The sequence below is a fragment of the Brachycentrus maculatus genome, unplaced genomic scaffold (genome assembly GCF_059751285.1).
Source record: "Brachycentrus maculatus isolate JH-2025_06_01 unplaced genomic scaffold, ASM5975128v1 h1tg000071l, whole genome shotgun sequence".
Taxonomy (NCBI): Eukaryota; Metazoa; Arthropoda; class Insecta; order Trichoptera; family Brachycentridae; genus Brachycentrus; species Brachycentrus maculatus.
Window position 1 is genome coordinate 460,496 of NW_028280825.1, and position 15,465 is coordinate 475,960.

General features: G+C 30.6%; 1 protein-coding gene across 3 annotated transcripts; it reads left to right on the forward strand.

The window, feature by feature from the left end:
• The first annotated feature begins 288 nt into the window (after positions 1 to 288).
• LOC148311155 (coiled-coil domain-containing protein 142) lies at positions 289 to 10,287 on the forward strand. Of its 3 annotated transcripts, none has more exons than XM_088257141.1 (16): positions 289 to 614; positions 1,258 to 1,505; positions 3,704 to 4,008; positions 4,585 to 4,707; positions 4,792 to 4,921; positions 5,148 to 5,203; positions 5,336 to 5,426; positions 5,627 to 5,699; positions 5,775 to 5,922; positions 6,340 to 6,507; positions 7,299 to 7,384; positions 7,863 to 8,016; positions 8,817 to 8,934; positions 9,081 to 9,197; positions 9,926 to 10,026; positions 10,109 to 10,287. In XM_088257141.1, the coding sequence occupies exons 1-16, from the start codon at positions 411 to 413 to the stop codon at positions 10,246 to 10,248; spliced, it is 2,262 nt and encodes a 753-aa protein (XP_088113267.1). In that variant the 5' UTR covers positions 289 to 410; the 3' UTR covers positions 10,249 to 10,287. The 3 variants fall into 3 exon arrangements, with proteins under 3 accessions (XP_088113267.1, XP_088113269.1, XP_088113268.1); XM_088257143.1 differs by lacking the exon at positions 289 to 614 and adding an exon at positions 2,785 to 2,912 and having other exon boundaries at positions 1,419 to 1,505; XM_088257142.1 differs by lacking the exons at positions 289 to 614; positions 1,258 to 1,505 and adding exons at positions 2,556 to 2,683; positions 2,785 to 2,912.
• Positions 10,288 to 15,465: the final 5,178 nt, after the last annotated feature.

Consider the following 15,465-nt stretch of genomic DNA (forward strand, 5'->3'; position numbering starts at 1 on the left):
TTTCAAATATGGAACAAAATTATTTGAAATGATAACATAATTAAGTAGGTACCATACAAATTAATTAATATTTGGTAGGTACTTACACTTTGCAGATATGTGCGCAACAAAAAGGGGCTGACCTAATTTTAAAGCCTGAAGGTTAAGGCTGAATAGGGAACTGTGTTGAGGTCGTTTGAAAACTTTTTTGTACGCATAGTTCAACAAAGAATGTTCTAGATGGTACGACATGGTACGGATATTGATTTTGTTTGGTTACAGAAGACAGCATTGAATTTCACTTTCTTTATTCAGACCTTCCTTCTGTTAGGTTGTCTTGACAATTCCTCGTTGTCATTTCAAAAATATACAAATTATTTAATTAAAAAAACAATGGTTTATGCAATCAAAAAATAATTATCATTTGGATCATGACCAAAATGACAACTGTGAAGTGGTTGCCGTTGGAATCTGAAGATACATTAAAAATTTATTCACAATGCAAGGATCTTGAGAATGCAACGGTGGCTTTGAGTCTTAAAATTTTAAGCATTCAAAATGGGTGGAATGCAAACAGCGGATCCAATAACAAAATGTGTGGAAAAAATTATGTTGAAAATATGGGGAGTATCCAGGTAACTAATTTTTGAAACTTGTATTATTTTTTTCTTTCTATCATTATGTCCACTTCCGCAGTGTACTAGTAGTGTAACTAGTAAGTTACTAACTACATTTCCAGAGATCCTGGATTGGATTCCTGACTGGATCAATGTAAAAAGTATTATTTTTAATTTAATACAAATGGAACCTCTGATTCTTCCCGTAAATCCTACATGTGACCTATGACAAATTTTCTCATAAAACACAATAAAATATGGATTAATTCACTTTTAATAATTGACTCTTGTTAATGGAAGTCAAGTTAATGGCCTTAGTAAAAAATTAGTAAATAAAAACCTATGAAATATAAAAAATTAATTATATGTTCACTTGTAACAAATCAAAATAGTTTATTATCAAATAATAAATATTTGAATCACTAACTTTGTGATTTTCAATTAAAATTCACAAAATATAACTGTAATATTATTCTTATTCATTTCAATAATTAATTTTTCTTTCAAACCCTTATCCAGAATCAATGGTTCATAGAACACTGTATCAAATCAAAGCAGTGTTATTTTGATGCATAGTAATTTGCATGAAATCAAGGTGATCAGTGTTGCCTTCAGGTCATATTATACTGCAAAATCACATACCTTTAAATTTAAATTACAGGCCTTAGAAAATTTACTCACATCTCTTTCGAAATTGGTGAAGTTTTATTTTAAAATAAACCCAAAGTTGTCAAAAATAGCTCAAAACAGCGAGAGTCTTGTTGTGATACAAAAGAAGGATTTGATGCTGGATATTTTGTGTTGGAGGCGATTTACTCTGTCGTTTTTGTTAAACAATCTTATTAACAGCATTTTCAAATCCTGCTTACATCGTGAAGACAGGTGTAAACTTTTGGAAATATCATTTGGGTAAATATTTGCTTGAATTCATACTTATTAAACAAAATTTATGTATTATTTCTTTCTTATTGAATCAATGTGTGAATGATGTTTAAACAGTGAAAGAATGCAAGGCAAATAGTAATATGTATTATTATAAGAATTATTAATAAAATTATGAAAGGTGGTTTGTTCGTGTCAAACGAGAAGATCATCAAAGTTAACAATTAAATTGTCATAAATATGGTTTTTGAAAGTTTTTTTAAATAATTAAAATAGAAGATGTTTATTTAAAAAACGCAAATAAAAACATAAAATATTTTGTTTAGTCTGATTTAAGCATTATATTAATAATGAAAGTCAGAATTTGATGATGACGAATAGATGTACTTGTAAATTGAAACAATCTATCGGATGTTACCAAGATGTGATATGAATAAATATGAAGGATTAATAAAATTCATTTATGGTTTGAATGTGGCTGGAAAGTTAAAACCAAAAATTGTCTTCAATTGCCTTGTGGGGTCCGCCGGATGTTGGCTTTCACTTCCACGTTCTGCGCTATCCAGAACAGGTCCTGGACTCCTCCAGTCCAGTCGTATACATTTCTAAGCCAGGACAATTGTCCTAATTGGCCTAATTGGCAATTGCCTTATCCCGATGCTGAAAATCCGCTGAAGTGCTTCATACTTCTCATCCTAATCCTCACACAGAGTTACTCAGATATAAATAAAATTATTTTACTGAAAAGCCATAATCATCATAAGCAAGGCAAATAATAACAGCAACTCCAAAATGAAAATAATAAAAAACTAAAAAATCTCACTTTGTACAATTATGTATCCAGCTATTTTAAATTGTTCAACCTTTCAATTGAAGTGTTCTGAATATTGCTAACCAAAAATCATGATCTAAACTGAACTAAACTCTATTAATGATAAATGATCCGATACACCAAATACTTGAAAGTGGCCTAGAGTCTTAACAATTTGGCATGCATGAATATATATGTGAGGAAATAAGTAGAGGATGCAAAGAAAGGAGAATTTAAAAAATAACCTTACAACTGTTTCAGATTAACGACTTTATATAATGAAATATCATTTTTGAGCAGCAGAGCATTTACATCGAAATTCAATATCTGCTGTAACTCATGTCCAATTTTAGTTCATCAACAGAAAAAAATATCCATAATGAAAATTTTGCAGGTGAATTCTTTGAAGCAAGTTACACTATGATTCATCGTTAAGTATTTAGTGTTTTAGGTTAATTGATCAATAAGTTTATGTTTCTTCACCATGTTTGATAGGTTCTTGCACAAAGTAGGGCAGAATTTTGTTGTCACAATCTTATAGATTGTCTTTTAACAAACTATAAACCGTGCAACTCGTTAGACGCCGATGAATACTCTGATAACTCAAGTTTGGAAATATATCAGTAAGTTAAACATTGTATGCTACTTTTTGGTAATACAATTTAAATTTTTTAGTACAGTAGAACCTGCATTTCTGGAGTGTTTAAGTGGTCCGGATATCTAAATAATCTAAAAGAAAAAACACATTTTATTGAAATATTACTTAGCATACTTTCATTACATGTTTTATCCTTCAATTATAGATTTTTGTTTAAACCTAACTGTCTCTTTGAAGCTGCCATTCACAATAAATTACACGTAGCACGTAATTTAGCAACAACATCACATAAGTTACTCGATAATTTTTATGTTTTTTTATTTATAATCAACCTGGATAATCGAGATCCGGATAATGAAGGTTCTACTGTATTAATTTTTTTGGCAACCAATGTTACGATTATTTAAAATAAATAAATTATTACAATAAAGACAGAAATTCTTCATTAAAAAAATGAATGTACAAAAATTAATTATAATGTGTACTAGTTTTATAAAATTAAACACTTGAATAATCCACTTAATCGAGTTTTATTTTATTTACGACTAGTTTCGAAAACAACAATTGTTTTCATCTTCTGGTAGTAATGATGACATTGTATTAAATTGCATGATGACAGTGTATTAAAATAATTGGTACATATAAAATAATAAATTTAAAAAATAATAAGATCAATTCATCATACTGACAAAAATCAATAGGTACTTTAGCTGATTATCCAAAATTAATATTATTTTACATTATAGGTACTAGGTGTTGTTTTACAATTAATTAGGTTTAAAATATTTCATACATTGAAAGTTCGTAATATTTTAGAGCTTTAACGAGACACATGACTCCTCCTGCTGAGCGGAGTGAAAGAAAATCCAAAGAACAGACTGTAGAATACCAAAAAAGTAATAATCTTTGCTTACCACAACAAAAAATTAAAGATTCTAAGCAATCAAAAACTCGCTGCGCAGAAGAAAAATGTGCCCAATTAATAGAAGTAAAAATTATGGAGACTGAAAGAAATGAAGAAAAACTATCATCGATTTGTGATCCGACATCGGAAAGTGAAATCCCGTACACTTCTTTGAATGAATATTATGATGAAACAGATAATAGCTTTCATTACACAGGTAAACCTTAATTGGAAATGTATAATGACTGAATTATATAATTTTTTTAAGAAAATTGGTAAACATTTTATTTTTTTAAAAATATTGATCTGGCAGTCAATTTGTGGTAACATCTCTATCTATGTATTTTAAATTTAATTGTCACTTGGTAGATACTACTTGAATGCATCAAATAATAATTATATTTATTATTATTATTTGATACTTTCAACATCATTATCATACAGTATTGGATAATGATTTTGAATCCATTGAAATATATGACACAATAGATATTAATTAATACCTATTGTGAGTAGGTAGGCCAAATAAAAGTTCTTTTACTTTTTACAATAGTTTTTTTGTTTGATTTTGTGATAATTTTTACCCAACATTTTGTGACTATCCAGGAGGATCTTTGAATTATAAGAAACTCAGTATTTAATTTTATATTAATTATATCGGTTTTAATATCACTTTATTGATAGAATCCATAATATGTAAGTTTTATGCAACAATAATTGCTCCAATTAACTCTTTAAGTTTTTATATATATTTTAATGAATTAATTTAAACATTATATTTGTATTTTTTAAGGAGTTTCTACACTCCATGAGTTGATACTAAGAGAAGAGGTATATGTCGAAGTTGTATTAGATTCAGCTCTTCGAATATCTCCCACAATTTTTGGAAATGATGGAGTTAAGAAATCAAAAGCAGGCAAGAAAGACTTGTTTAGAATCTTATAATATATTAATGAAATTTTCTGTATTAGTTATGCTTTTATATTTGTGCTTTTGGTAGGTGAGGTGTGTCTCAGTAACCGATTGGCGGTTCATGTAATGGAATATTATCAAAATATATTGTGGGGTGACGTCGGTAGCTACCTGGAACATATTGTACTTTGGTGGGGAGCGAGCCCTCTTGCGTCAAGGTTAAGAAAGTCATTATACTACATATTTACGTCTCATTAAAATTTTATGGATAATATATGTAGTTAATTTTACTTTATCTTTACAAAAATTAATAAAACAAAGCCTTTTTAGTAAAAAGTGTATAAAAACAAAGCGCGCGTTTTATTGATAAAAATTCTAAAAAGAAAGTTCATTAAATATGCCACAAAGTATCAGCAACATTAAAAAAAAAAAAAAAATTTTTAGGTCTCCGCATTCCAGCCAACATTTGAGGGAATGGCTCTTATCTCTTAATAAAAATGGTAAATAACTAACAAAAAAAACATTTTTTTCCTACATATTAGCTATGTACAACTTGAAAAAGCTGGTACGTAGTCATACTAAAATACTATTTTATTGTAAATTACATTTAATGTGGACTTTTCTCAATTCAGATGTCCCTCAGTTGATGTTGGTTGCTTTGCAAAGTTTAGCCGACGCTTTAGGCTGCCACGTGACATCTACCTCCTGGGACAAACTATTCAGGTAAAAGTATCTCTTTTAAATCACATAAAATTAATATTATTACTAACCAGTTTGTTATCAATCCTGTTTGAAATACTGACAAATAAATTCATCTTTATTTTTTAATCTATTGAAAGTTTTTTTTGTAATTGAAATTATATTATTATGATCCCATGAGATCCCATATTAAGTTGATAAAATTCATAATTTTTGCTTTTTAGATTATGTTTCGGGAAAAGTTTAGATCCTACTCCAGTCAAAAGTGATCACCTCGGAACTCCTACTATTGTACAGGTATAGTTTTTTTTCTAATTTAAGGATTTTATCATTTGATTCTAATATGGATTTACTTTTTTATTGATTTTTCAGTGTTCCCAAATGGGGGCTAATTTCTGTGAAATGTTGCATGATCTTGTTATGCTGAGTAACCAGTGTGAAGTCACATGTGATTACATAATGGGAGCGCCGGTCGATGAATTACCTATTGTTGAACAAATACCCGCCCTCCATAGACTAGGTAAACATTAAATATCTATGTATATAACTTGTCCTGCTCAATACTGAGCGTTGTGGGCTCCTGGGATCTCGGACACAAGGTGTGTTTGTCCTAGGCTTTTTTTGGATCATCCCTTTTTTCATTTACACTCGCTACTATTACTTCTGTTGTCTTAGAGCAATATGCCCAAAGTATGAAAGAATCTTTTAATAACTGCTAGTTTATGGAAGATGGAGACGATTGTGTATTTTGCGGTCCAAGGAATGCATAGTATCCGCCTTCAGCATCGCATTTCAAACACATCTAGCATACCCCTTTTGTTCTTTATGCCATAAATAAGGCAATTTTGTTTATTAAAGAGTTTTCTTCCCTAACAGTGCTTATAGAAGTGTGTTGAAGTATTTTACAATTTGGTGATATTTATTTGTTTGAATTCAGATCATTCGGTCCACACCTGTCGATTGTGGAGTCTAGCAGAAACAAGAAGATTAGCCAACGCTTGGGACGTGGATTGTTTCTTTCGAATAATGCATAACGATATCCAAATGTGTCTGGAACAATTATCAAACCTCAGGTTTGCTGATCACACACAAGTCATTGATTCTGGTAACTTTCTAATATTCATGGTTTAATTTAAGTTTAAAACCAAGATTTGAAACACTAACTTTCGGAATCCCTGATTTCGTCGACTGTAACCATCTATTGATTCAATAAAAAAAAACCACTAGAGAATCCTACCCGAGCCCTGCTAACTGCTAAATATTTTATTTTTTGTTATGTAGATGGTTTATAGTATTAATTAGTCTTGAGAAAACAGCTGTTTGGTTCAGTTGATATTATAATTAAGTTGTAATAAGATTAAACATTGGCTTTATTTAACTACAATTTATCATTCCTTTGTTGTTATAGGAATACTTAAGTTGTTCGCCCCTATAGTGTCACTAACCACTGGTTAGTACATATGGCTACAATACTAGAGGTCCCAGTTTTGATTTCCAGGAAGGTCAAAACAAATGTGTTTTTACACTCTAATAATTATTTCACCTGAATCCCTGGATTGATCACCTTGCCTTCACGTAATTAAGGATCAAAATCAGGGTCCTATGCCCCATTAGGTGTGGATGGCAGTTAGAAGAGAAGAATACTTTTAGGTAGAAGAAAATGATTTGCAATCAGTTCTGCAAACCTGAATAATTAGGGAACTTAATGATTATGGAGCTTTCGATACTTACTAAGATATTAAAATAAATAACGTAACTAAAAATCCAATTAAAATCATAATAGTTATTAAAATTTAGGAATTTTTGAAATTCCCTGCATTTTTTTTGAAAATCAGAATTATAAATAACTATTGTTGATAGTTTTTTCACTGTCAATAAAATAATTTCTCTTTATAGGTAAACTTGGAGTCCATGAACATGTCTGCGCTAAAATGAGAGAGAAATTAGTCTCTGAAATAAAAGTTAATATTGAAAAACTGAAGGTGGGTGTAATTGTTTTTTTGTTTTATTACCTAACATCCAAGTGACTCTGAAATCATGCTACGGATTATGCAACACCGCTTATAATGGCCCTACTTAGGCTCCAACTTAGTTTGTTTTATAGCCTATTCCTACTTGTGAGTGGGTTTACTATTTATGTTTAAAATTACTATAATTTCATAAAATTTAGTTAATTTTGTATGATTATATACAGCTGTCAAAAAAAAGCGGGAAAATATATGGGCACTAATGTAGTTCTATAGCAATACTTAAATATTTGTACAATATTAATATTTAATTTTTTAATTGCAACACTCAAATTAACAATCACAAGAATAACTGTCCAAAAAATATGAATGCCACGCTCAAACGACATTACAATTCCAATATCAATTGGTTGTAGGTTTACATTTCAATTTCCACTCTTTGACAGCTTGTATTGGGCTCTTGTATGTGTGCATGATTTTTTCCCTGTTTCAGAAAGCTCCGGATGAGTGTGTTCAAGTATTGTCATCTATTTGTGCTACAACAAGCCTTGCGCATCTCACCATGATATTCCCCTCAAACGCTTCATGGCAGAACATTAAACAGCCTTTAGATACAGAACACTCAAAATATGTGCATGATTATTTAGGTACACCAATTTATTATAAATAATAATTTTAAAAAAACAAGCACATTTGTTTAACCTGCACAATTTTTCAATCTGTACCGTTCGCAGTCTGCCTGTAGTGATAAGCGTATTCGGCTACTGTGCTGGAGGTCCTGGATTCAATTCTCAGAGGGAATCAAAACAAATGTAAATGACTTTTTGATTATTTAATGTCGCCCTGGACTGATATCTTTAACGCAGGAGTGATTACCTTGCTTTCATGTAATTAATGATCGGAATAGCACTGTATCAATGGAATGCAGTATACGCTATTGGGTGCAAATAAGCGTTAAAAATTATGTTACTATTGTGTTAAATTGTACTCCCCATAATTATATAACTGGTCAAACAAAATAAGGTTGTAATATTGCTATAGTGAAGTTTATATTTTTTCTCCATGTAACTATGCCAATGCAGTAGAACCTCCCATAACGAACATAATTCGTTCCAGAATCTTACTTGTTAAGCGAAATATTTTTTTGTTTTGACTGGCCCGGTTCACAAGTGAAATTCGTGAAAAAGGGACTTGCCCCTTCTCTGTAACTTGTTATGTGAAATGTCGCTCGTTAAGGGAGCAAATTTTTCACATTTTGTTGCTTGTTATGCGAATTACTTGTTATGAGAGGTGCTCGTTATAAAAGGTTGCACTGTATTCTATTACAATTGAAATTTTTCACAAATGGAAGAAATTGGACATGGATGATCTTACTTTTGAAGTTCTCATGACTCTCTGTACATGTGTTGTTATTGTTGAAATAAATAAGGAAATATATTTTCACCAGATCGCGTTCTCTTGCCAGTAGTTAAAGCAACAAGTGACAAATTGATTGTCAATATGATTCTGAGGATCATGTGCGAATCATGGTTAAACCATATCTACGTATACAAAGTAAAGTTCAGGTAAATATTGTGATTTTCATGTATATGGCAGTGTGGTTCAGAAGTTTTTATTAAAAATCAATAAAATTTTCTAATAATTTTTCATTGGAGGTAGATAGATATAAATAAATTTATATAAAAATCGAACAAATATTGTGTTGTTTTAGTCATACAGCTGCTGAACAACTGCTTGTGGACTTTGATGCCGTGAGAGTTTGGATTTCGACAAATCAAATAATATCCGAACTAACAAGAAGACAGCTATTAAATAATGAAGTACTGAGGTAAAGTTATATATGACCATTAAGATAAAACATAAATTGTATATGTAATGTGTAAATGGGACTAGTAACTGAATCATTTATTAGTTCTAGGGATTGCCTCTTTTATTGTTCTAGGGCTTTTGACTCTTTTACAGTTCTAGGAATTGCCACCCACGTAGATTATTAAATTTTCAGTTAAAAAAGGTTGCTCTCAAATATACAGATTTTTCACTTCGAATTGGACATTTTACAAACCAAATCAGACGCCTTACAAATCAAATTAGACGTTTAAAAAATCAAATTGGATGTTTCGGAAAACGAATTGGACGTTATATTGTATGTATTTTATAAAAAAAGTTAGATTCTTTAAATTAGTTAGATTCTTTATTAGTACTACATATACTGTCAGTGTGAATACTTTCCCACATCTTTTATTCTTAAGACTAGCAAGTGCGTTAGTTGTCAAGTTGGCAATCCTGCGTGGCGCGCTATCTATGTCTATTTGCGCGATGTGTACTTAAGTTTTCAGACCAGATTTTCAATACTACTTTGAACCGTTAGTATTTCTTTGAATATACTTTTAAAAATTCTACCTTTTTTTATAAAATACAATATAACGTCTGTTTGTTGGACATTCAATTTGATTTGTTAAATGTCCAATTTGATTTGTGAGGCATCCAATTTGGTTTGTAAAATCTGCAATTTGAAGTTAAAAACCTGTTTTATTCTGTATTTGTATTAATTTATAGACGGTGCGAAGGTGTGGGCAGATTACTTCTCCATTCTCCCGGAGAATCTATTTCCATGCACGACGTCACCCAACCTAATCAGAGAGTCACGGTACAACAAGGTGACATTTTGTTAAACTTTTTTTTTGTAAAGTTGTTTTAATTGTCAAATTGATGTTGACAAATTTTGTTTATCAATTTCAGCTGATGCAGACAATCCAGAAGATTGTGGTGAGATAATGCCGGCAGAAATGTATGTACCTAATCAGCAGCAATGGCTTCAGCTACGCGCAGGGAAAGCCAAAAAGAGAAGAAGTTTCTGCTGTATGACAATAACTATGTGAAAAAGTTTATTCTTTCAATAAAACAATGAATCTGTAAAATATTTTTTATTTAAATAGTTCGTAACAATGTATCATTAATACAAAATAAAAGTAAGCATGATTTATATTCCAATGTCATATCTATGGTGAAAGGGAAGAAGGGGACAAGTCTGTAACATATACAACAGGACTTGTCCTCTTGTTTTGTGTCATCACAGATATCGTCACCTGAATGTAGAACTATCCTAAGTAGCATACGAGACAAATTTCATTTTTATTCATGTATTTTGTGTCCTTTATATTACTAATTTTGCTATGCAGAATGTTCTTAACTCAAATAAATAGCTTTTCAGACATTATAAATCGAAACATTCAATAGAAAACACTATGAAACATTTGAGAGAACTCACTTTTTTTAAATTTTACTGTTTTGCCTATAAAATTTCCTTTCACGCAGTCAGGATAGTTCTATATTCAAGTGCAATCTGTTTAAAGACCTTACTAATTATTGAATATCACATAAAGATTATTATGCATTTTGAATAATTTATCAAATGCTCATAATAAGCTTTTAACGCTAGAAAGATTAAGTGCCCTGAAGTGGTTCATGAGACAAACAAGCACCCTAACGATATAATAATAAAAAAAACATTGATAAAAAGGATAAAATAATGCTTAAAAATTTCTATGAATGTGTTATACGGGAGGCAACTTCAAGCTGCCTGTGCATTCCTGAACTAAGTTTTGTTTGAATTATTTAGTTAAAAAAACAATTTATACTAAAGTAGAATTTTTTATGTGAACCCGCAAAAAAAGCTCAATTAAATTAATAAGTTATGTCTCAGATGGAGGAGAAAAGATAATAAAGAGAAAAAACGATTTTTAAAGAAATTGAAAATTTAATAATAAAAGTTAACTGATTTTTTTCCATGTCGTTCTAATGTTAAAGAAAGGAGCATATTTTTTATTTTATAATTAAATTAACAAATTAAGTGTCAGATGAAAGAGAAAGGATTTTAAGAAAATAATAAAAATTAACTTAATTTTTTGTTGTCATTCTATAAGGAGCATGCTTTTTTTATTATTTTTAAATTTAAACAAGTTTTGGAGATACTTCAAGTAAGAAAATGCCATTATTATTGAGAGAACAGAACTATTATTCAGGCGTGATGTATGGGGAAAAAATACTATGCTAATAATAATGAAATTCATAAGAAAATCAGGAGTTAACCTTTAAATCTACATAACTCCCCCAAATATTGCTGAACATACATAAAGGTTATTTCGACAGCCCTCGAAGAAATATATCACCCTGCTTTCATAATTTTTGCCAACAACTATTATGTGACTACAAAATAAATATTACTAAAGCGATCACATGTTTCTTTAAATGTAATAATATTTTTCACAATATTTTGAATGCGTCCAAATTTTTGGAATTTGGCCGTCATTTATGTCAAGACTTTTTTTATTGATATCTCAATATAGACGAAGAAGAATATGGATGTCTGAGTACAAGTCGTAATCCCTGTAAATGCCAAGACTTCTATATTCTTCTTTATCTATGTTGAGATAGCAATGTTTTTCATTTAATCCTTTGAATTCCATTGACAGGAGTCACACACCCAAACTAAAAATAGTTTTGGTTATAATGCAAGGTACATATAGAATTCAAACATTTTAATAGGCAGTTCCCAATACTTCTTGGTCATTAGATTATTAGTAATTTTAATAAATAAAGTCATTTTTGTAAATCGTGAAACGGAAATCACAAAGGGCATTTTTTTCCTTTAAGTATGTAGTTTTTTTTTAGTTTTTTTATTTATTTTATGCATTTTGTTGTAATGCAATTTATTTCACAAACTTAATTAAAAGGCAGAATTGATTATGACAACTTTTGGAATCTACAAAATGCCCGATTATTGTAATCCAACGTTGACTAGAATCACCTTGATAAGATTAACATATTCACCCTTAATATTACTCGTATTATGAAACAATAGTACTAATTGTAGAGGAGTTAGCGCAAACATTCCGTAAAGTAGTAAGCACGTATAATTAATTTAGATAATTTATGTAGTGCCATTTTCGTAAAAGAATACCTTAAGGGCGCTTTTCTGCGATTAAATTACAAAGATAAGAAAATGATTGTAGAGCCAACGTATCCATTAACACACTTCAGGTGGGAAAAGTATTTCTACCCGTTCGGTCGATTGATGCTTCCGGATGGGTTTTTTTTTAACTTTTGCGCCGGCCTCATTTCAAAGGCAGAAAGAAAGAACGAATTTTCCAATGTTTTTTATATGAATGTTATATACCAATTTCTATGTTAAGGTCTTAACTATATGTACATAATTATCAAATCCCGTCGGCAGCGATTCGCAGGAGTAACAAACACCCATCTGAAATGTGTTAATATTGCTCATTGATGCCACAAATTGATTGTCATAGAAGCAATGGAAATGATTGACATTACTGACTTTTTATTAACACAAAATGATGTGGATTTTGTAAAGAGATGTATCTGCTTTATTGTATTTACAATAGTAAAAACTTGTTAATTCGAACAAGATAATTCGTAATTTCAAAAATATTACAAAATTCTGGTCTACCTGACACTGTTTTCATACAAACATTAGATAGTTTGCAATTCAAGACAATATTTTGCCAGGAATTCCAAATAAAATTATGATGATTTTTTTTCTCAAACTAAGATAGTAACAAACATTATATTATTTATTCATTAAGCATTAACTTTGTGGAATGACATATTGATTTTTTTTTTAATTAAACACTTGTATAATACCACATGGGTTTTATTTCATTACACACGACTAGTTTCGAAAACTAACAGATGTTTTCATCTACAGGTGAAAAATAAAACTAACAAGCAAAAAATATATTTGGGTATATATAGAGGTTGATAAGGTAATAAATAGAGGAAGAAGGGGTTAAGGAACGGGACTTTTTGTAAAAGGAAACAGATAATAATGATGACATATTTTGAAAAAACATTTTATTAATTAACCTGTAGATGAAAACACGTTAGTTTTCGAAATTAGTCATGTGTAATGAAATAAAACTCATTAAGTGGTATTATACAAGTGTTTAATTTTTTTTAAACAAAAATTGTTAACAAGTTAACCTGTTTAAGGCGAGCGTCGTGCCAAGGTCCACAATAAATAAAGGACCAATTGCAGGAATTTACATCCTGGAACCGAGAACTCCCCCATAATTCACAACTTGCAATTGTTAGCTGCCTTTAGTTTTAGGTACCCAACATATCTAACCAAACCCTTGGATTTTTCCAAAATTTAGTATCACAGCACAATTTTTGGTAGTATTCTCAAACGATATTACACTGATATTAAACTAGAAAAAAATTCATAAAATATTTTTTATTTGTCTCACTGCAAAGAAAAAAATGAGTGCCAACCCTGCTACATATGTATTGAGTTGGAAACTATGTCATTCCTGATTTTTCAAGAAAAGAAAGTAAAAAATTCCATAAATACAATAACTATGGCCTTCATTTCATCATTATCGATTTCAACTAGACGTCAAAAGATCTCTTTTTTAATGAAAAATCACACGAACGAAATTTTGTGAACCATTTCAAACACTGCCGTTCTTCGAGGCTTCATTCCATACACACCACATAACTTTTTGTGAGCTTTTAATGACCTTTACGAAAATAAAAGTAAATCAAAATGTGAAAAAAATGTTCTCGTTAGTTCTCCATGTTTTAGCTTATTACACACATTATTCAGCAGATCAATGCTACCTTGCCACTGAATGTTTCATAAAGGACCAAGTATCAAAAGATTTTATGTGCAAAGTTATAAAACTGCATAAAAATACAAGTAAACACCTGTAAGTAAAATCCGCAAAGACTTAATTTCCATATTATTTTTTGACATCTCATCAAAGATGAAGAAGAATATGGAAGTCTGGGCATTTACGGGGCTTACGACCGTCATAGGCTGGTTTAAGTGATCACTTTACACACGTGTAACATTCACCAATTCTACCCATTATTGACAACCACACTACTCAAATTCTTGGAAGTTCTATATATATGAACCAATTTAGAAACCTTGTTCATGAATCACTAGAACTTCACTAGAGACATCTATTGGTGAGATGTAAAGAAGCTTTTTAGTAAGCAGAAACTCTTATGTGAGATCCGAATCCTGGATTATAATCACACACATGAGAAACGCCAGAAAATACCATTTTCATTTTTATTATTAAGCTTATAATTTGAACAAGTATTTGGACACACTCAAAATGTTGTAGACTTAATTTCCAACCCAATATATTTGTGAATATTGCAGAAGTCACTGGTGTGAGCATTAAGTGAGGACCGTCTGTACAAAGAAGTGTTAAAATTACTTTAAATGCAGAACAGGACAGACAGGGAGTCTAAAGTAACAAGGAACCAAAGTTCATCATGCACATCTTACTCTACCCGCCCACTTTACCGAGTTACCATCTTTACAGATTGAACCATAATTGTTAAGTCCCACTTTTTGGATATTACTTCCTCAAAGTGGCATAAGACAAGCCCATGAAAAATTTTAGAGTTTGATAAAAGTCGAAATTCCAAGTGCTTATGAGTAAATACATACAGTGAACCTCTAATAACGACCAAAAAGAAATGTGAAAAATTGGCTCCCTTAACCAGCGACATTTCGCATAACGAGTTACAGAGAAAGGGCAAGTTCCTTTTTCACATTCACGGCATTCAATTGTGAGCCGGGACATTCGTGCCAGTCAAAAGAAAAAATGTTTCGCTTAACAAATAAGATTCTGGAACGCATTATGCTCATTATGAGAGGTTCCACTGTATATATATATATGTGTATATATTAAAAATAATTATACAAACTACATATCAGCACAATAACTATTGCTCTACATAATGTCTTGTAATACCCACAAACATTATCTTGTATGTGTGTCGGCTCCTACGGTTGGTGTAGCGGACTCTTAGAGTCTACTCTATCACAACTTTATTACTACAGTACACTCCCGATTTTCCAGTCATGTTAACCGGGAAGCAAATTATCCGGGAACTTGTCATTGATAAAAAAATTATAATAACAAACATTTTTCACAATAGTACTTATAATATTAAAACATGTGTTGACAACTGAACACATTTAAAAAAAATCTTAGTCATCATAATATTAGTGATAAAAATTCTCTAGCCTTATCTGTCTGATTCATCCAACG